Raw genomic sequence first — 22,470 nt, 5'->3', positions numbered from 1 at the left:
ACTTTCATTCATTCCACCTTTGCTCCTTTGCTGTGATGGACCACTAATGTTAATAAAACCTTAATCCATTACCTCGTCTTGAAATGCCCAAACGCCACTGCTTTTAGAACTACGATTATGCCCATTGGTTTATGCAACACCCGTACAAGATTGTGACAAAATCACCGTGAATAGGCTCAAACCCCATCCGCCCAATATCATCGGGCCCTACTCAAGCTAGTTTTACACATCTAATGTGGCTGACCGCTAATAATGCCATTATAGTTTAGAATACATCACCCATTTTAAAAAGATTAAAGGTAAGAAGGGTAATGTTAATTTCTTAAATTGATCTTGAAAAAGCCTTTGGTAGGCTCGGAATGGTCCTTCGTTAGAACCACTTCCACTAATTTAAGTTTCTGGCGAGTTGATAAATCTAACCATCTCTATGGTTTCCTCCTCCAGCATCCGGTCCTTGTAAATGGGAACATCGATTTCTTCACACCAAATAGGGGGTATTAGACAAGGGAATCCCTTTGTCACACCTCGTTCATTTTCGCATAGAGATGTTGTCTAGAAGAATTGATCAAAAAGTCCATTCCAAACCTGACCCCAATGTATCTCCAACGGACCCAAACCTGCCTCTCGTCTTTTCTTTGCCGATGATTAAACCCCGTTCCACGAGTAAACTACCAAGTCGCCAAGTCATCATTTCCTCGCTCTTAAGGGTCTTTTCGCCTTTGCTCGTGTCAAAGACCAACCATGCAAAGCAAGGGTACATCCTGCGCTGGGACTTCGCTTCAAACAACATTATTCAGGAATGCTCCTCTATCCTAGCCATTGAGCAAAGCACAGAGTTTGGGAAGTATCTTGGTTTTCCCATCTTCCACTCTAAACCAACCCATAGTGATTTCTACCATTATTGACAACATGAATCGAGAGTAGGTGGCCGGAAAACTAAATTCCTCAACATGGCGGAAGAACTACTATGGCTAAAGCTAGTTACAGCAAAGATTCCTAGCCATGTTATGCAATACATTCAGCTTCCTAAGCATACCACAAATGTTGTCAATAAATTACAACGAAACTTTATTTGGGGTACCACCTCTGAAAAAAGAAAGCTCCACCTTCTCAGTTGGGATCACATAACCAAACCAAAGAAAGGAAGAGGACTTGGGTTGCAGAAAGCTGAGCATAAAAATATTAATATCCTTGCTAGTCTTTCTGAGGATGTACTCTTAATTCACCACTCTTTAGGCCATAACTCTTATCTCTAAGCACCGTAGGCCCTAACACCATTAGGAAAACTCTAGCCTCGGGACTCCGGAAGGGCATCCTAGTAGGGGTGGAAAGCATGCTCTGAGGGGGAAACGGATGGGTTAAAAGGGAACAAAGTTAATTTCTTAACCCGACAGTCCTCGATCCTGGTCCTAAACCTATTTGTGAAACACTCACGATCCATAGCCTTTTAGTGTTTATAACTCCAAAGTGCAAGACTTCCACTCAAATGGCAGGCTTGTCCTTGGAAAACTTTCCTTATGTCCTTCCTCCCTCCTCGCACCATGCTATTTCGACACTTTCTTTCCGGCACACATTGACAAAGAGGATAAGATGATTTGGGACCTCATTAGTAATGGTAATTTTAGCACAAAGTCGGCTTATCTTCGGAGTTGTCAAGCACCATAGTATTCCGAACCTTACCACTAGAAAAATCCTGGATGCGGGATCTTGAGATCCTAAACAAAATTAAGCATTTTCTTTGGCTCTTGCGCTCCCTCTAAGCTAATTTTTTTCAAACCTGAGCTCGAACCTAAGACCTCTGGTTAAGGGAGGAATATCGACATCCATTGCACTTTATTTTCCCTGTTACTTTCCTCTATCTTATCTATTAACCTAGAAAAAAGCCATTTCTTCGCTAGATTCTTGCTTCTTGTTACTCTCGTTTTCTCCTTTTTCATTTGTTGCTTATTATAGATTTTTACATGTAGGCATTTTTTTAACTTTATAATTGTATTATGAAATTTGAAGATTTCTTGAAAATTCGTTTACTTACATGTAGACATTTCTTTTACTTTACATTTATACTTAATGAGCTCGTATGTGTTTAAAAAGATTATTACTAAAAATAATTTTCGGATAGTTTTAAAATTATTAAATGGTGCCATATAGTGTTGAAAATGAAGATATTGTTATCGATCAAGATAGGATTATCTTTAAAATATCTTGTTTGGTTAACTATAATTCATCTTTAAACACAAAATAAGTTTGAAGTAGGGCGGAGTTAGAGTGTCGGCTACGGGTTTGGTCGAATTCGGAAGTTAAAATATTAAAGGAGTGAAATGAAATTTTTTAAATATTGAAAATATACTTAATTGAAAATTAGTTATTACTAAAAAAATTTACATTTCTTTAATTAACATATCTATTTTTATATCTTAAGTTGCAGACGCATTTCGTGAAATTAGTGTTGAAAAGAAGTGCGAACCACACATATTTACATATCGGCAAAACATGTTTAATAGGTAACATCTTAATGAGGTGTTAGATAAATACTTGGCGAAAATGAGATGTTTGAACAAAAAAAAAATCACAGTAAATTCATTTAAATTAAAAATGGTATATTGCTAGACGAGATATGATGGTGTTTATATAACAGTAGACAGTAATATATTGCATGATATCATGCTAACATATATCTTGATTATATTCGCTGGTATACTGATACTTTATTTTATATATTTAAAATTTTATAATATTATAAGTAAATTCCGTAATAATAAAAAGGATATTGGTGAACAGAAATGGAATATTGCATACTTAGGGGTTGTTTGGTTGGAAACAAGTTATCCAGGGATAAACTTATCCGGGATTGGCCATTCCATTCTCGCCGCGGATAAAATAATCTTACAATCTTGGGATACTAATCCTAGATTAGTTATAAATAATTTTATCCCAACCAAACGCGTGGGGATAAATTCCGAATATAATTTCGGTGATTATTTATCCTTATCCCTCATACCAAACGGCCCCTTTATAGTATAGGTGTCACTACTCTACTATGGTTTCAAGAATTGGGGGCAAAATACTAAAACAATATATGAGATACTCAAAATGGCATATATATATATATATATATATATTATCTAGTATCCGCTCCATAGGATCAGATATAGAATCGGAATCCGAACTAACACACGAGCACAATAGTTAGCTGATCTTTTGACAAAAGACAAAAAAATTAATTCACACACTAGTGCTTCTAACAATCATGGATAATTAACCAAAATAAGAATTAGTGCGCAAGATTTCTCGAACGCTTGATTAATCAAAAGTTGTCAATCTCCAACTGTTGATGTGAAATGCTCCTTTATACGTATCGTGTTTATGGAAAATTTTCCATTTTCGATTTTTCCCGTTGGACCTTTAATTGTGGCCCAAAAAGGTGAAATAGACAAACAAAACCAGTAGAAATTCAGTATTAGATCAGACATTAGTAGCCACAACTTTAGATACACTTATTAACACGTGTAAAGACTCAAGTCCATACAAATTAATCCACTCGCCTCAAGTAGACATGGGTCCCACGCGCTCCAAACGCAACCACAAACTTCCTTTGTACACACAACACACAGTCTCTTCTCGTGCCCCGCCAAAAAAAAAAAAAAAAAAAAGAAGCCAAAATAACTATGTGACGACTTGTCTGAATATTAGTTTCCTCTGTGAATATTGATTTTCAGTGACTCGTTTTTTGTTTTGGTGAAATGTATAAGTTGATCCAGTGAAGAAAAATCGGCCATGTTTGAGCTAAATTTGAAGCGCTTAAGAGTAGATACACATTGTCGGTTTTATAGATATGTTTGATTGGAACGACCAAGAGGTGCGTTAAGTTTCTTTCCATGAAATAAACTGAATGTGGTGCTCTTTATTCCTTTCCGTTTGATGTCTTTCATTAATTGTATATATTTCTCTTTAACTCAAAGCTATTACCAGTAGGCTTGCATTGGATCCTTAGTCAGCTATTAGTTTTATCACAAACAAGTTTTTTAGTTTCTATTTAAATTGAACAACAACAACAACAACAACAACATGCCCAGTGTGATCTCTGGGGAGGGTGGGATGTACGCAGACCTTAAACGTGCCATTGTTAAATTGAATAACAATGTCCTGGATTTTCTTCCTTTCCTTCTTCTGTAATTCTGTTAGATATGTGCAATTTAAATTGGAATTCCAAAAAGTAAGCTGTTGTTCAACAATCTATTCCCTTAAGTGAAATCATAGCTTAAAAAGAGCTTGGTTGATGTTACTGGACTAACCTAGTCAGTGAGATTAATTGGAGAACTAAGTTAGTTTGAGTGGTAAATATAAGAAAAAATAGATGTAATGGCCAGTTTTTGAGCCGGTAATTAAAGTTTAGTCACCCTTTAAAGTAGCCACCTTTTAAGGCGGAAATAATATAGGGACAAAATATACCCCTAACTAAAACATGTAACAACTCTAGCACACAGTGCTAGAGCTTAAAACTTTGACAAATGGAACTCCAGCACAATAGAAAGTCCCTGGAGTTTGAGATTTCAGGAACGATTGATGGAGAACTGAAAGTTGAGACTCCATGAATTTTTCTTAGGGTTTGAAATACTAGGAATTTTGCCAGGAGTTTGAACCGTGTTAGTTCTATCTCCAGGAACATTTCCTGGAGGCTTGTATTTTAAGTTGCGCCAAAGTTTAAAGGTGTCTATGTTTTAGTCTAGGGGTATGATCGTCTAAATCATGTTGCCGCATTAAAAAGTGGCTAATGTGTGATTAGTTTTCAAACGCTGGTTAAAGCTCGATTAGCGGTTCAAAAAGTAGCTATTTGCCAATTTCTCCCTAAACATAAGGATACATAAGAGCCAGTTCGGTCCTCATTAAAAAAAAAAAAAAAAAAAAAAAGGAGCCAGTTTGGCTTGGTTTGTGGACTATGGAAATGTACATTCTTCATCATTAAGGGATAATAATTATCTATTCAACATCACTAGTTTGATAAAGTAATACTTGGTTATAAGCTAAAACGGTTAATTTTTTTTTTGTCAAAGCTAGCAAGGACTGATTATTATGAGAAACTGATTGAGAAAATATGACTAAAATAGATGAAATAATCTGAACTAAAGTGGTCCAAAACATGGTGAAATAATCTCAAATAAGTGGCCCTAGATATGGTGAAATAATCTGAACTGAAGTGTCTTAAACATGTTGTTTTATTGTATAGGAAGCCGCAGTAGGTTAAAGGTGAACTTCGTAGAAATATGACAAGGTTTGCTGGGGCTTTTAGTACAAAGCACAATTTGAAGTGTAGTCTTCAGTGAAGAAATGCACAAATGACGGAAAAAAAAGAGAAAAGAACTGTTAACGCAGAGAACAATTTTTTTTGAGCATGGAATAAGTAAATTGTTGTTTACGTCAAACTGTAAATAAATCAAATTATATGAATTATAAGTCATTTTAATTAAGTTCGTAAATCATTTTAATTTTCGACCAAATTCAAAGTTACATTTTAAGTTCAGTGGCTAGTTATTAAGTTCGTAACTTTCATTTCTCATTATTAACAAATTCATTCCTAAATGTTTTTGTAAAAATGAAAATGTCACTTTGCCAACTATGTTTATTGTTTTGTGATACCCTCTTAGATGTACAGCTCATCCACAATGAGACCTGGGCTTTGCGCCTCGCATCTGCATTAAATCCTCACTAAAGCAAGATGAAACGTCCAATTACCTAGGCTTCACTAGCTTCAGGGTGTCTCAATGGAGCCTCAAGTGAGGAAGTTGTGTTATTAGTTCAATTTTAGATTTGTCAACCAGGTGTACTTGAACTGCCAACACCCTTTTCTTTTTTGGCAGGAAGGACCTTCTAGAATTACGTTTAACATCCCTTTGTGACTTAGCTCCCCGGCGTAGCCGTTAGTGGATAGTGCCTGAGGTGTAAAAAGCACGTCCTAAGGAGATAGTTTAGCCTTTAGAAATTCTGGTTGCTCATCTTGGAGTTATTGATACATGATAAACGAGAAACAAAATCATGTGCATTGTTGGTAGCAACAAAAAACATATTATTTTAGAATGTCTGTGAGTTATCTTCTAATTGTGATGAATTCAATACCAATCGAGCAGAAGAGGGAGTTAGCTGGATCAGTGATTTAGATCTTTTGGATGGCCAAGAATCATAGATATGACTCATTATGAGGAATCTTGGAAACAGGTGTAGAAAGGTTAACCTTTCACCAAATTCAATTGTGTTTCTAAGAAAATTTGACTTAACGGTTGAATGTCTTTGATCTATGGTATGGGTTTAAATGTGATTTTGCCTTGTAGCTTTTGGAGTGTCAAGATGAGGTAACAAGGGTGTTGGATGACAAATTACCTCAACCTATGAATTAATGAAGGTGGAACAGAGGGCTTTCTCTTTGCCCAATTATTTGTCCATCTTTAAATTCTAACTCTTCAATAGAATCATCATTTTATGCTTTAGATATATGTTACTTTTCCATATAAAAACTGTCAATAAAAATGAGATGTTTTTCTTTTTCTGAGAACATGTTGTAATGTTTTGATAAGAATCGGGTTACTTGAATAAAAATAAGAAAATAATGCGGAAGCGAAAATATGAAGATTAAAGACGGAATTTAAAGTATGCGGAATTCGAGAATAAAATCCCCAAATTTCAAGATTAAGTGCTAAGAACCCTAATTGATCTTAGTATTCAAATTAGCGGATTAAAGCTAATTATGATTTATGATACTAATAGATTCAATAAAAGAACTTAGATCAAAAGGTGATCTAGACCCCTATTTCGAAGAAATTAGAGACAATAATTAGTATAAGACCAAAGATATCAAGTTAAGAATTTATCGTACCTTCTAAAGAATGCTTCTTGTAAGGTTGCAAAATAAATCCATAGTCTCCACGCAAAAAGGTGTAAAGAAGAGAAACTCTCAAATAATAATAATATTGTCTACTCAAAAATAACAAAATCCATCCCTTTATATAGGGGAATCCTATCCCAAATAGTGTGGGATTCGAATCATAGTTTTATGGAAATAAAACAAATTTAAACTAAACAAAGCATGTAAAAGTAATACCAAACTCATCCCTAACAAGACAGAAAAATAATAATAATATTGTAACTTTCCAGCCCCTATGTTGGGCGTGGGTTTGAGCCCTTTTGGGCTTGAAGGTTTAGCATTTTGACCATGAAAAATCAGCTTCTTTGGTGTCCTTTGGGCCTCCATGTGGCAATTCCTTTGGGTTCTCTTTGGGCCTCCACGTGGCATGAAAAAATAGTGTGGGCTCTCTTTGGGGAATCCTAGTTGAACTTGGATGGAAATACAAAACACATTTTAATTCTTGGGCTTTCCTTCCACAACAAATATCTTCTTGATTTTTCCATTGAAGCCCGTCAAGTATTAATATGTGTATGCCACCGTGGATCTTCGGGCAATTCGTGGTCTTTAAAGATTTGAAAAAATTTTGCCCTTTGGCTAAAACCCATAGGTTCCATTCGAAGCTAAAAAGACCCAAAATTTTAAAAAAAAAAATTCGCAAGGCGAGTTTAACTTTCCAGCCCCCCTATGAAAGTGGGCGGGGTTTTATGCCCCTTTCATAAGGCTTGAAGGTTTAGCATTTTGAAGCCATGAAATATCAGCATAAAAGTTTCTTATTAAAAGTTGGTGTCTTTTTGGATATATATATATATATATTTGTCCCATAAAACATAACTAAAGTATGGCGTAAGTTTTCCTTAAGGCATAACTAAAGTTTGCCTTATAAGGCAAAGTCTAAATTTTGCCTCCCTGGACATGTTTAAAAAACCAGCTTATATATATATATATATATATATATATATTTTTTTTTTTTGCTTTTCAAGGTAAACTTTTAGTTATGTCTTAACTAAAAAGTATGCAAAGACATAACTAAAAGTATGGGCGGAACTTTTCCTTAAGGCATAACTTAAACTTTGCCTTATAAGGCAAAGTCTATGCCTTGAAAAGTTCTTGCCTTTGGGGCATAATTTTGTTATGCCTTAACTAAAAATTCTGCCCCATAAGGCATAACTAAACTATGTCTTAGGAAAAATTCTGCCTTATGGGGCAGACTTTTAGTTATGCCGGATCCGGCATAACTTTCTTTTTGAAGATTGGCGGATTCCTTCCCCGCCTTGTGAAATTTTTTTATTTTATGCTTGAGCGGGAATTCGAATTAACTTCATGTATTCGCCCACCTTTTCAAGCGAAGGGCACAACTTAAAGACCATTAATATGAGGGGCAAAATTTATGAGGGGCAAAATTTAAAGACCACCCCAAAAGAAGGGCAACCAAAAAAAAATGGATGCTATCATGTTCTCCAAACGTCTTCTTCCTAATTAGTGGCAGTGAATCCTTTTCTGTGATAAGATAACCTGGCTAAAATTGGGGACCAAGGATCTAAGTGTTTACATGGAGTATTTGTGAAGTGAATCTTGATCTGGCCTCTTCAATGAAGGATGTATATCTTTGTAACCATCCATTATCCAAGCTATATGTTGAATTTAGTATCTTACATAAAAAAACTCCAATTTCAGTGTGGGGATCTCTCCTGTTTCTAGGATTTGGCTGTACAAGCAATGCAAAAGTTGCATAGCTTGGCAGCAGTCAATTCTCAGTGATTATTGCAAGTCTGATAGGTCGGTGAAACTGTCCCTCTAGCTAAAGCCAAGCCTCTTCATTCATTCATGGCAATTGGTCTAGCAAGGAAGAAGTGAGCTCTAGCCTTAGTCTTAGGACGCACACTCCGACCTATGGCTTTTCGATGATTTCGGTCAGACACAAGCTGAGAGTGGTGCTCTAGCTCCCACTGAGCTCATGATTTATTTCAAAATTTTGAAGGTGAATTAATAAAGAGAGAAAACAAGTAATATGACTTACTTGAGAATCTTCCACAATGCTGATGATTGGGCATATCACCCTTGTAGCATTCTGCCTTACCTTTTGCTTCTGTGTCCACAATTCTGCCTAGTAACTAAAAGGTAAAGGCTGATTTACTGTTGAAAGTGTGTATTTGAATACATTGATGAGAAGAGCATATAAAAAATGAAAGCCCAGCTTCAATCCCAATTCCCGAATATCTCAAAGCAGAGAAATAACCAAACTAGAATCATAAGGCTAGTTGTTGAAAATATATCTCAGGATATTATAGAAATAAAATAGATTGCTGCATTATCTCTAAAAGATTTGCAGTAAATCTATCAGTAGCTAACTCTTAGGATTTCAAATTATTTTTTTAGAGTCCTCTGTGGTTTGAACTTTGAATTAGGTGTTAGTTTCCTTCTTCTTTGTGATTTGATTTTACAGATAAGTCAGCAGCATATTGTTCTTTTTTTTTTTTTTTTTTTTTTAAGTTAGGAATTCCAGCTATAAATGTATGTCTCTGAGTTATTAATAAAATAATTCCCTTTGACTGCATTGCCATTATTTTTCTCTAAGTCTTTCTATGTTATTGCCCTAAAATTCCTTACCAAAAATCAACACTAGTAAACAATAAAAGCTCCCTGAAAACTAGGGAACTAATAACAGAGAGCACTCATGACCCGCAAGGGTGTCCGAGTTGGTTGAGCAGAGGATCCCCAAATAGGGGGTCTCAGGTTCGAAACCGCCTGCATGCTTTCTCGGTCGAGCTTGTCGCACGGGGCTTGCCTAGTGCGGTTTACCTCTCCTGTGTGGTTTGCGTGCTTGTTGGTTTTTACCAAAGAAATTAGGTAAATAGCAGAAAATGTCTGAGAGAAAATAAATACTAACAATGCAGTCAAAGGAAATTATTTTATTAATAACTCAGAGACATACATTTATAGACGAACTTCCTAACTAAAAAAAGAGAAAAATGTGCTAATGACTCATCTAGAAAATCAAACCACAATGAAGTAGAAAACTAACTCCTAAATTCAAGCCACAGGGGACTCTAAGAAAAACAATTTGAAATCCTAAAAGTTAGCTACTGATAAACTGATTTTCAACCAAAGAAATCTGTTAGAGAAAGTGCAGTTATCTGTTTTATTTCTGCAATATCCTGATACATATTGTCAACGCTCCTTGGATCAGGAATTGTAGATTGTAGTCTTGATTGGAATTGACCTCGTGAATAAATCTGCCAATTCATCTTTGGTCTTGCAGTTAACTTGATTCACTTCTCCAAGTTGTAGCTCTTGAGGCTTGTGTTTAACTTGATTCACTCGTAAAAACTCATGCTTAGTGGCATCAAAGATTCGACAATACTTGTCTTCATATAACAATTTAAATCCTTTTACCACTAGCTGGCTAAGTTGCACGGACTCGGGTGCGGGTACCCGATATAGGTACGGATCCGAGCGTCGGATTCAACAAAATCATAATTTTAAGATTCGGGGGTGCGTATCCAGTTATGGATACGGGTGCGGGGATTCGGTTAAGAAAATTCAAAATATATAAAAAATAGAGCTATAAAGATATTATAAATTTGACTATTATATAATTATATTTCAAGTATTTCGATAGTTTAATATTAGTTATTTCTCCTAAATTAATTTAATTAATATAAATTAAGTGCTCTTAAATTCTCTCATTCTAAATATAATTATCTAAAATGCTCGACTATTCTTCTTTGTCATTTTTCTAAGTTATTTCAATTCATTATCAAATTACATATTTGAAATTATGTGAAAATACTATAAGTAACAATAATTAATAATTTAAATTATATAAAAGGCATATGAAAAAATATGTTTCTGAATAATCCGTTTTACAAAGGGGTCAATTTTATTATGTATAACCAGTAAATTAGTCCGTGCTTTTGTGCGATTAAAAATTTAAATTAATTATCAAAAAGTTGACATGCTAATAATTAATTTAGAAATTACTAAAAAGCTGGCAATTGACTTGACAGGTCTCTCGAAATAATTAATTGGTACTTGCGGGAAATTATTAGTCGGGGGCTCAAACTGGGACACCCGGTGCTTAATCAAAAAAAATAAATAATTAATTTAGAAATTATTCCTATATTGTATGGGAAAGAAAATTTTATAAACAACATAATTAAGTGCCTTTCAATTTTGTGTCACAAGTAGCATATAATGGAAAGTAAAAGGGACAAAAATAGCATAGATGGAGAATAAAGGGGTCATTTTACTAGTTATTACAATTAAAAGACCTAATTCCAGGCTTCTAGCAGTTTCGCGCCTCTTCCTAATTAAGAGTCGTCTTCTCCACTTCTCCAAAATAACGAGTCGTCTTCTCCACTTCTCCAAAATAAAGAGTCGTCTTCTCCGAAATTCTCCACTTCCTTTTCAAGCTTTTACATATTTGTAATTCCACAGCAAAGTTCTCTTTCACTTTCTCTTCGTTCTGTACTCAAGATAGAAAGAGAAACCCATTCAAGGCCGGAAACAAACTCTCCATCTATATGACTGCTTCTCTCTGCCATCCAAAGGTATGTCATTTTCCTTATCTCAAATCTGTCTTATTTTTAATTTTGAGAAATCAAAATCTCAAATTCCCCCCCAAATTTGTCGATGTACTCTGGTCAAAGTATTCGAATGTAATTGACCGTATCCCGGACGTTTGCCGTTCCCGCACCCGACCCGTGTCGAGACGGGAACGACACCCAAAATGGCGAGTCCGTCAATAGATTTTAATCAATATCAGGCACGTAAAGGACATTTGAAATTATTTTGGTACATGAACTTGTTTTGATTTGCGACGGTCCCTTTTCCTTTCACAGGAATATAGTCACCATTCCCTATTCTGACTTTCTTGTTTCCCCTTGACATTAACTCTTTAAAAAGATTTCTGTCATATGTCATGGTTTGTACAACCACTGTCAATCATCCAAAAATCAGATTTCTTGGTTAAAAAAGATGTTGCCACAAATAAAGGGTCTTCTTCTTCTTCACTGGCGAGTTGGGCATCTGCTTCGCATTTTGGAGATTTGCTTTAGCAAATCACTGCCTCATGACCAAGTTGGTTGCAGATCTTGCACAGTGCATCTGGCCTCTTCCAACATTTAAATAGAGGATGACCTTGTTTTCCACAGTGCTGACACGGTGGATAATTTTTCTTTGAATTATTACCCTTGCTTTGAGTCCTGTGGTAGGCTGTTAAGGCTCCTTCAGCCATACCATCTTGCCTCATAAGCCTCCTTTGCTCTTGTGCCTGCAATGTATTTAGCAATTCTGCCAAGGCAATCTTGGAGAGATCTTTTGTGTTTTCCAAGGTAGTTATGGATACTTCATATCTTTTAGGCATCGTAACAAGAATTTTTTAACTATTCGTGAATCTTTAAATTTAGTGCCAAACAATCTGACTTTGTTACAATGCCAAGAAGACGGTTTGAGTACTCTTTGATGGTCTCAGATTCCTTCATCTTTTTGCAACTCGAATTCCCTTACTAAATTCAACACCTTCATGCCTCGTATTCTTTCATCTCCTGTGTATTCTTCCTTCAGATAATCCCAAATTTCGTTTGCTGTTTTGAGAGCCATAACTCTCGTGAAAATTCTTGCAGACATCCTAACAAACAAAGTTGCTTTCTCCTTTGATTTTGTGAATTTCTTTTCTTTTTGGCTTTTGATTTGGGCCATGGTGGGGTTATTTGGTAGAAGAAGAACATCATAATCCTCTTCCACGGCCTCCCAAAGATCTAAAGCCTCAAGATAAGTCTCTATTCTACTGCCTAGAGATGGCAATTCTCACCATCAAAGACAGGAGGAGCAATTTGAGAAAAACTATTTTCAGAATCCATCTCTTCACTCACAAATACCCCAAGAAAATGGCTCTAGATACCAATTGTAGTTTTTAACAAAGAAATTAGGATATAACAGAGAGAGTCTGAGAGAAAATAATTACTGACAATGCAGTCAAAGGGAGTTATTTTATTAATAACTCAGAGACATACATTTATAGCTGCACCTCCCAACTAAAAGGAGAATAATGTGCTAATGACTTATCTCGAAAATCAAACCACAAAGAAGTAGGAAACTAACTCCTCATAATTTGAAATCCTTAAAGTTAGCTACTGATAAACTGATTTCCAACAGAAGAAATCTCTTAGAGATAATGCAGTTATCTGATTTATTTCTGCAATATCTTGAGACATATTGTCAACAGGGCTATTGCACTAGAACGGGGTTTACCCTGTGCGCATCTGAAGAGTAGCGGTTGCGGGTTGCCTTGTCATAAAAAACAGAGAGCAATCATGATTGTCCTCTTTTACCCCCCCAAAAGTTGGTGATGACATCACCACACCCAACTTGTTGAAGGTCCACTCAAAAGAAGGATATGGAAGCGGCTTGGTGATATGTTAGCAACCTGATCCACATGTAAATGCTTGACTTCAAGTTCTTTGTTTTGCACCTGTTCCCTAACAAAGTAAAAATTCAAAAGCAACATATTTCATTTTGATGTGGGAAAAAAAATCCGATAGATGTAACACCTTACTTCATAAAAAAAAAAAAGATATGATAGAATTGTTGTGAGAAGTAAAGGCAGGGGAAAATATTATCAAGATGCGTAAAGTACATATTACACCAAGCCCTATTATAGATAATCCATTACAATCCTTTTTCATGTGGGACAATATATACTTTAATATTCTAACACTCCCCATTAAGCTGGTGCATTTAAATCATATGTACAGAGCTTGTTACAGATGTAACTAATACGAGGACCAATGAGGGACTTGGTGAAAACATCTGCAAGCTGATCACTTAGCTTCACAATTTTTGTAACAATATCTCCTGAGAGTATCTTTACTGTGATAAAATAACAATCAATTTGAATGTTCTTAGTCCTCATGAAATACCGGATATTGATGCAATATGAAGAGCCGCTTGGTTATCACACATAAGTTCCATCGGACTGATTTCTCCAAATTTAATTCTATAAACAACTGTTCGATCCACACTAGCTCACAAGTTGCTACATCCATTGCTGGATATTCTGCTTCTGCACTATATCGAGCAACCATATTATGTTTCTTTCATCACACCAAATTACCTCCTGCTAAAACACAATATCTAGATGTAGAATATCTATCAGAAGGTGATCCTGTGCAATTAACATATGTATATCCAACAATCTGCTCCTGGCCTCGATCCTTAAAGAGTAGTCCTTTGGCTAGAGTTGATTTTATATATTGCAGTATAGGGACAACTACATCCCAATGACTATAACATGAAGCATTCATAAACTGACTTACAACACTCACATGAAAAGAAATGTCAGGTCTAGGCACTGTGAGATAATTTAACTTATCAACTGGCCGCCTATATCTTCCAGGATCACTAAGTGGCTCCCCCTAGGCCCTATCCTGGCAGGAGTTTAACATTTAGATCTGTAGGAGTATCAATGGGTCCACATCTTGTCATTCTTGTCTCCTCAAGAATGTCTAAGACATACGTTCACTGTGAAGTAACAATGCTTGATCTGGATTGAGCAACCTCAATACCTAGAAAATCTTCAGTCAGGTAAGGTCTTTAGTCTAAAAGTGCTGAAAGAGATGTTGTTTCAAATTAGTGATACCATCCGGATCATTGCTAGTGATAATATTGTCAACATAAATAAACCACCAAATAAATAAAGATTTGGAGTAGAATGATGATAAATCACATAGTGATTAGCTTCACTACAAGTCATGCCAAACTTTTGAATCTGAATTCTGTGCTGAACTTCCCAAATCAGGCTTGAGGAGACTGCTCCAGACCATAGAATGACTGGGCGGTCAACATACAAGGCTACTAAACTCCCTATGAGCGACAAAACAAGGTGGTTGCTCCATATAAACTTCATCATCAAAGATCACCGTTGAGAAAAGTATTCTTAACGTCCTGGTAAAAAAAAAAAAAGAAAAGTATTCTTAACGTCTTACTGATAAAGAGACCAATAGCGAACAACAACCATGGATAGAAAAAGACAGACGTATGCTATTTTAGCCATGGGAGAGAACTTATCACTGTAATCAAGCCCAAATATTTGAGTATAAGGCGAGCCTTAAATCGAACAACTTGGCCCTCTAGACTAACTTTGACTGCATAAACCCAACGGCAACCAACATATGATTTACCTGAAGGAAGAGGAACATGCTACCAAGCACCACTAGCGTGTATAGCATACTCGTCAATCATAGCCTTTCTTCATCCTGGATGAGAAAGTAAGACCTGTAGAGGGATGGGAAAAAAGAAAAAAAATGATATAGAGGCATAATGAGGTGATGACAGACGATGATTAACTTAAAAAGGTATAATGGTGGTTAGTATTATGAGTGGATCGTATATCTTTTTCGAAGTGCAATCAGTTGACCAGGAGGAGACTAGTCTGCAGTAGGTGTAGGGTCTAGCACAGGACGTGAATCATTTGGGCTTGATGTTGGATGCAGACGAAGATGGAACTGCGACGGGAGCTGTAGAAGTAACTGTAGATTCCTAAAATATTGGTATAGTAAGACGTCAGAGATATAGGATGATTAGAAGAAGATGTAAAGCAAGGCCGAGACTTAAAAAATGTGACATCGGCTGACATAAGGTACCAACAAATATCAGGTGAGTAGCAATGATATCCCTTTTGAACTTGGGAAAAACAAAGAGACACATTTGAGAGCAGGAGGGGCTGATATATCTTTCTTAGGGGTTAAAGTGATGAACAAAACATGTCCTCCCAAAGACACAAGGGGGAAGAGAGTATAAAGGTGACTGAGGAAATAATACTGAATAGGAAATCTAATTCTGAATGAAAGATGATGGCATCTGATTAATTAAATAGAAAGACGTCAGAACTGCATTGTCCCAAAAATGCAGCAGAACGTGGAATTGAATGAGAAGAGTGTGAGTAGTCTCAGTGAGGTGCCTCTTTTTCCTTTTTGCTACCTCATTTTGCTGAGGGGTGTGTAGACGAGATGTCTGATGAATAATTCCTTGGTGAGTCATGAAATACTGAAATTAGGAGAATTAGTTTTTTTAGGTATTATCACTACGAAAAGTACGAATAGAAACACCGAATTGATTTTGTATTTCAGCACAAAAACTCTTGAATATAAGAAAATAATTCAAAATGATATTTCATTAAGAAAATCCAAGTACATCTTGAATAATTATAAGTGAGACTAACAAAATAACGAAATTCTAAGGTTGAACCGACTCTACTAGGAATCCAAATATCATAATGAATTAATGGAAAAACAGACGCTGCACGACTCTTGGCACTATGGAGAAAAGTAGTGTGAGAGTGGTTGCCAAGTTGACACGACTCACAATCTAATGTGGACAGATTAGACAAACCACACACCATCTTTTTGTAGCTTGAATAAACTCAAATGTCTCAAACGTTTGTGAATTAAGTCTGGAGGACCTGTAACTAGACATGCTGTGGAGGAATTAGGAGAAGTAAGGTAGTAGAGGCCTTATGATTCATGTCCTGCACCAATCGTCTGTCCCATGCTGGGTCCTGCATTAACAAAAGAATCATCGAGAAATATTATGACACAATTTAGGGCATGAGTCAAAGACTGACAGATGCAAGAGTAAAAGGACAACCATGCACATAAAGAACAAAGTTTAGAGTGACAGAGGACAATGGATTAACTTGTCCAACTCCTTTTGCTTTTGTTTGAATCCCATTAGCTAAAGTAACAACTGGAAGAGACCGTGAGTAAATAATATTTGACAAAAGTGACCTGTTACCAGGAATATGATCAGAAGCGCTGAAGTCCGCGACTCACAGTCCAAGGGTATTAGACCGTGGAACACAAGCAACAGAACTACCAACAACGGAAGTATTAGGCTGAGCAACTGAGGCTACTTGTGGATATGTCTGCTTAATTGCTCGATATTGAAGGAACTCATATAATCCCCTTCAGATAAAGAAAAAAACCACTGATTACCTGTAGTTCAGCCTGAGCAACATAAGCATTCTTGGGTAGTCGGCCATGCAAAGAATAGCATACTTCATGAGTGTGTCCAAGCCTATTACGATAACTACACTTAGGTCGAGATGTTCCAAAATGACCTCCTACTTGTCGATTCTCCGTAGACTGGGATGTTCGATTTTTGAACTTTCCATTAGGGGTTCTGAAGTAATCATAGGACTTGAATTTCCAACTACCACATTTTTAGAATTAAAAACATCAAATCTGGGAGACATGGTTGGATTGAAGAGAGGTTTAGGATGCAGCCCAAAGAGCAAATCTAAGAGAACAACAACAGAAATTGCAGGAAGAATTACCAGAAAGCACAAACAATCAAGAAACCTATTGGAAACAAATTGCAAAGTGGATCTGGAAGGGTTACACTCTTCAGATGCTTGAAACGACTTGGAAAGAGTCAAAACTCTGCCGAACAGTGAAGAATGCCGACAAAAATCAACTGTAATGCCGGAAAACAATGTTCCAACAATTGAAAAATAACCAAACTGCTATGGGTTGATTTGGAGTCTCCAGGCGCACAATCAACTTCGAAAGTCGTCATAATAGTCCTCAGGTGCTTGGCACGTGGCTTGCTCCCACTGTCACCGGCGCGTGAGTGCGCAAGTGGGGAAGGTTGATTGGGTTCTGCTCACTGGAGGTTGGGGAATTTTGTGATGGTGTTGGTTTTTGCACAACACTAACGAACACAGAGTTGACGAGACTGTTTGACTGAGTTTTCCTTTCCGAATGTTTCTTACAAATACTCTGATACCATGTGAGAAATAAAGGTATGGGAAAATATTATTAAGATGCGTAAACTGCATTATTACCCTGAGCCCTATTTATAAAAAGTACATACATGATAACTAAATAATAATATAGTGTAGAGAGAGAAGCTCTTACTTCTCTCAAGAAGCAATAAAGCTGGATTTCCAGTCGTACAGACAGGCTCTCGAGTGGCCAGCCTTGCCTTAGAGGGCCAGTGCAGAAGAGTCGACAATGGCTTCGAACCCACCTTCAGACTTTCGGGGAGCCACATCGAGACGAGAAAGGAGTTTCTAAAGACTTGTTTGTTTGGGGGATTTGAGAGCAAGGTTGGTTCTAAGGAGACGATTACTGTTTGGGCAGTTGAGGCATGGGGCGTGAACTCGGGCGTGAAAGTTTCTGCCTTGGGAGATGACGCGTTTGTCTTCCGGTTCGCCAGCAAGGAGGCAGCCTTGCGAGTGTTGGGTGAGGGCTCAAGATGGATGGAGGGTAGCTATCTCCTGCTAGAAAATGATGTGAGAAATCTGGGTGTTATAATCAGAGAAGGGGAGGCATCATGGCTGTGAACGTGGTTGGTCTGCCGGCACACCGTTGGTGTTTCGAGTTGTTTAAGTTGATTGGAGATGCTTGTGGAGGCTTTGTCGATGTTATTTTGAGCCTGGCAGACCTTGGTAGGGCTTTTCTGTTTTGCTAGTATGCCTTTCTAGATTCTAAGATTTGATGGGATAATAAAATTGGATAATAAAATTGGTCTCTTGATGATTAAGATAGTATTTGCTTCATATCTGATTGAAAGGACAAGTAGCAGGTGAGATAATGAAAATGGCGTAATACTCACTACTGTAGTGTTTTTTTTTTTTTTTTTTGAAACTGGTAACTTGACTACTGTAGTGTTTTTCCTCTCCTCTTTTGCATCTCTCACCTACACATATAAGTGTGCTGCAAATATGCATTTCTCTATGAATTTAGGTGCTGTACAGTTTTAAGTCATTATACATGCATTACTTCTGACATATTTCTTTATTAAATCAGCTAACTGATATAATATGGGGCGAGACTGGTGAGAGCGATGACCACATAGTGCCATATGCTGATGGAAGTGAAGGGAAAGCTCCAGCTTATGGAGATAACATTAAGAAGGAATGGGACGTGGAAGCTTCTAACATCAAGCCTACTGATCAGAAGAAACTTACAACTAAAGCGGATCTGAGTAATATTGAACAAGATGGTAGTTCCAAACGTGACACTGGTGGAGCTACTATCACAGCTGGATACAGGATGGATTTGGGCGCTGACCTGTCATTGACCAATGCGACAAAGAGTAATCAAGATTCCTTGTGTGCTGAGGCATCTAATAATCTGACAGAAGTTCCACAACATGAATGTCTTAGAGGTGCTAATGCTAATGTTTCCAGCCTTCTGCAGGATATAAACCTGCAGTCATAGTTAAAATTGGACTTCTTGCTTATCAAAAAAAGAAACAAAAGTTACAAGTTGGATTCAATTGTTTATCTTTGTGATCAGATGAGAGAAATCGGCTTGGTGATGATTCTCGAGTTTTTCACCATCAGAATGAGGAACTGGAGCAAGGTGATTTTATTGATTATGGATGGGCTAACATTGGAAGTTTTGATGACCTTGATAAGATATTTAGGTAATACAGACATCAGTTTTCTCTATCTGTTCTTTCTGACTTGTGTATCGCTTGAAATATATAGTCTTGCATATGTTGTTCACACTTTGACTTGTTTGGGGTGGGGGGGCTTTTTTTTGACAGGCGACATGGAAAATTTCGCTTATGAACTGCAAAGTTATTTGATGAAAATAGTGTTTTATTGATATAATAGGGATATTCAGCAAGATCTATACAAAAATGGAGAAACTTATACAAAAGCACAAACTCTAGGGAATTATAAAAAGGTAATCCAATATGTCCGTCCCTCTAAAATGGCATTTAGTTACTTTTGGGAACTCACTAACATGCAATTGGGCTCTGGGTAAAACAGCTAATTGGGAAATCACTTAACGCCCTACTGGCACTGAGAAAAAGAGCAGTCCTGGTGCTGATCCTGTGGTGCATTGGGACTGAAAAATGTAATACTGTACTTGGTCTTGGGCTTGAGGGGTTGTGGTTGCTAAAGGATGGGTAATGATTTGAAGCACATAGAAGCAAAAGTAGAAGAGAATGATGGGTGTTCTCCAGCATGTCGGACATTCACGTTAATGTACTTGGAAAGATGAAGTAACGGGCCTTGGACTTCTCCCTAGAATCCCCTTGGAACCCTATAAAGGTTAGGTTATATAAAGCATCATAGGATTACAAAAGCTTCAAGAAAATCTACAGCAGTCAAATCATGATCTAGAAATTTGCCTGACTTCCTAGGATTGTAATTCAATAATTAGAAGACGTAACAAAAATCCATTAACTATGACAGTAAGTTCATTTCTGCTGCTTCGAGCTTTCTGATGACCAATTCCTAACCTGTCAAAAGCTTCTACAATTGGTTAGTGTTTTGGAAGAGTTGATAAATGCAAAAGCGGAATAACAAGGCCACACTTCAATTTATGCCATAATCAAAAGATAGGGTGGAGAAACTACATGGCCATTGTATTTGCAATGAGAATTTAAACCCTGACAGTGAAATTTCTGCAACTCAAGCTGAAATGATGCAAGAAAAACAAAATGAATTGAAGAAATTGGCTGCCGTTGAAATAGGAGTGTTTGGAGTTGAAGTTGAAAAAAGTTGAAGTTTGGACATGTGTGATCAGAATTGAGAGAATAACTTATATTATTACTCAAAGAATACAATGGTATAAATACATGAAGAGGATAAGCTAACTATGGTAACTAAATATTTAAATCTGCTAAATCCCTACAAATCTGCTATGCTATCATCTATATTAAATATAATGATTGTAATGATTTTGTAACACTCCCCCTCAAGCTGGAGCATAGATATTGATCATGCCCAGCTTGCTACAAAGGTAATCAATTCGAGTTCCATTCAACGCTTTTGTGAAAAAATCAGCTAGTTGCTCTCCTGTCTTCACGTAGCTAGTGGAAATCACGTTTTCCTGAATCTTCTCACGAATAAAATGACAGTCAACCTCAATATGTTTAGTTCTTTCATGATACACCGGATTTGAGGCAATATGAAGAGCAGCTTGATTATCACACCAGAGTTTTGCTGGTGCATGACGCTTCAACCCAATTTCAGTTAAAAGATGAAGTATCCACATAATTTCACACGTGGACTGCGACATAGCTCTGTATTCGGATTCTGCGCTGGATCGAGATACAACACTTTGCTTCTTACATCTCCATGATACTAGATTCCCTCCAACAAATACACAATAGCCTGTAGTACATCTCCTGTCAATTTTGGATCTAGCATAATCTGCATTTGCAAAACACTCAATACAAATATGACCATGATTGCTATACAATATGCCAAGTCCCGGAGCTCCTTTCAAGTAACATAGAATCTGTTCCAAAGCTTCCCAATGTTTGACCTTAGGTGCGGACATGAACTGACTAACTACACTTATCGCAAAGGCAATATCCGGATGAGTTACAGTAAGGTAGTTTAACTTTCCAACTAACTTTCTATATCTCTCCGGATCATGAAAAGGATCACCATCGTCTTTCATAAGATGTACACCGAGAACCATTGGAGTATTGCAGGGTTTGGCTGCCAACTTTCCCGTGTCTGCAAACAGGTCAAGAATATACTTCCCCTGAGATAGAAATATTCCCTTCTTGCTTCTAGCGACTTCCACTCCTTAGAAGTATTTCAGTTCTCCCAAGTCTTTCGTGTTAAACTTAGTATGCAAGAAAGACTTAAGAGAGGAGATTCCTGCATCATCGCTTCTTGTAATAACAATATCATCAACATATACAACAAGAAGAATAGTTCCAGCCGATGATTGCCTGTAAAAGACTAAATGATCACATTTGCTCTTTTTCAGTCCAAACTTCTGAACTACCTCACTAAATTTTCCAAACCAAGCTCGGGGACTCTGCTTCAAGCCATACAAGGACTTCTTCAAATGACAAACCTTTTCACTCTCCCTCTGAGCAACAAAACCTGGTGGTTGCTCCATATAAACCTCTTCATGGAGATTACCATGAAGGAATGCATTCTTGATACGCAACGATGCAAAGGCCAATTCTCGAAGAAAAACTAAAGTAATGAACAAACGAACAAAAGTGAGTTTGGCAACTGGGGAGAAGGTGTCTGAATAATCCACCCCATAAGTTTGAGCATACCCTTTAGCCACAAGTCTAGCCTTAAGTCTCGCCAAAGAGCCATCTGTGTTAACTTTCACCGCAAAGACCCATTTGCAACCTAATGCTTTCTTTCCACTAGGTAAATCCACTAAATCCCAAGTGTGATTTTCCTCTAAGGCATGTATTTCCTCAAGCATTGCTTTAGACCATCCAGGATGATTCAAAGCCTCTTGTTTGATTTAGATACGTAATGGAGTCTACGACGCAATCAAAGATCTAGACTTTGGAGATAAGTGGTCATAGGAAACTAAATTAGCAATAGAATATGTGGATTTGCAAGTACGTGTACCTTTGCGAAGAGCAATAGGAAGGTCAAGATTTTCCGGAGGATCTGATGACGAAGAAACGGGTGCAGGGTATGTATCATTAGTCTCCCGCCTCTTAGAGTAAACCTGAACAACTGGTGGTCTTGTAGGTGGTTCTGGTGCGGCAGGTGCAATAGTCGATTAGTGATCAGCTGAATTGGGGGATGTATGAGAAACAACATCATCTGATCTTTCTGGCAT

At 37.1% G+C, this 22,470-nt stretch overlaps 1 protein-coding gene across 3 annotated transcripts in view; it reads left to right on the top strand.

Annotated features, from left to right (window-relative positions):
- Positions 1-3,609: 3,609 nt before the first annotated feature.
- LOC132063270 (protein LNK2) overlaps positions 3,610-22,470 on the top strand; it is a 35,371-nt gene continuing 16,510 nt past the window's right edge. For 2 of the 3 annotated variants that reach the window (XM_059455739.1, XM_059455738.1), the window contains exons 1-3: positions 3,611-3,856; positions 18,706-19,066; positions 19,198-19,327. In XM_059455739.1, the coding sequence (XP_059311722.1) occupies positions 3,833-3,856; positions 18,706-19,066; positions 19,198-19,327 (515 nt within the window). In that variant the 5' untranslated portion in view covers positions 3,611-3,832. Of the gene's footprint in view, positions 3,857-18,705; positions 19,067-19,197; positions 19,328-22,470 lie in introns of all 3 variants that reach the window. The other variant, XM_059455740.1, reaches the window with a different exon arrangement.

This window comes from Lycium ferocissimum, chromosome 7 (genome assembly GCF_029784015.1).
Source record: "Lycium ferocissimum isolate CSIRO_LF1 chromosome 7, AGI_CSIRO_Lferr_CH_V1, whole genome shotgun sequence".
Taxonomy (NCBI): Eukaryota; Viridiplantae; Streptophyta; class Magnoliopsida; order Solanales; family Solanaceae; genus Lycium; species Lycium ferocissimum.
The sequence above is the reverse complement of the archived record's forward strand: the minus strand, read 5'-3'. Positions and strand labels throughout refer to the sequence as shown.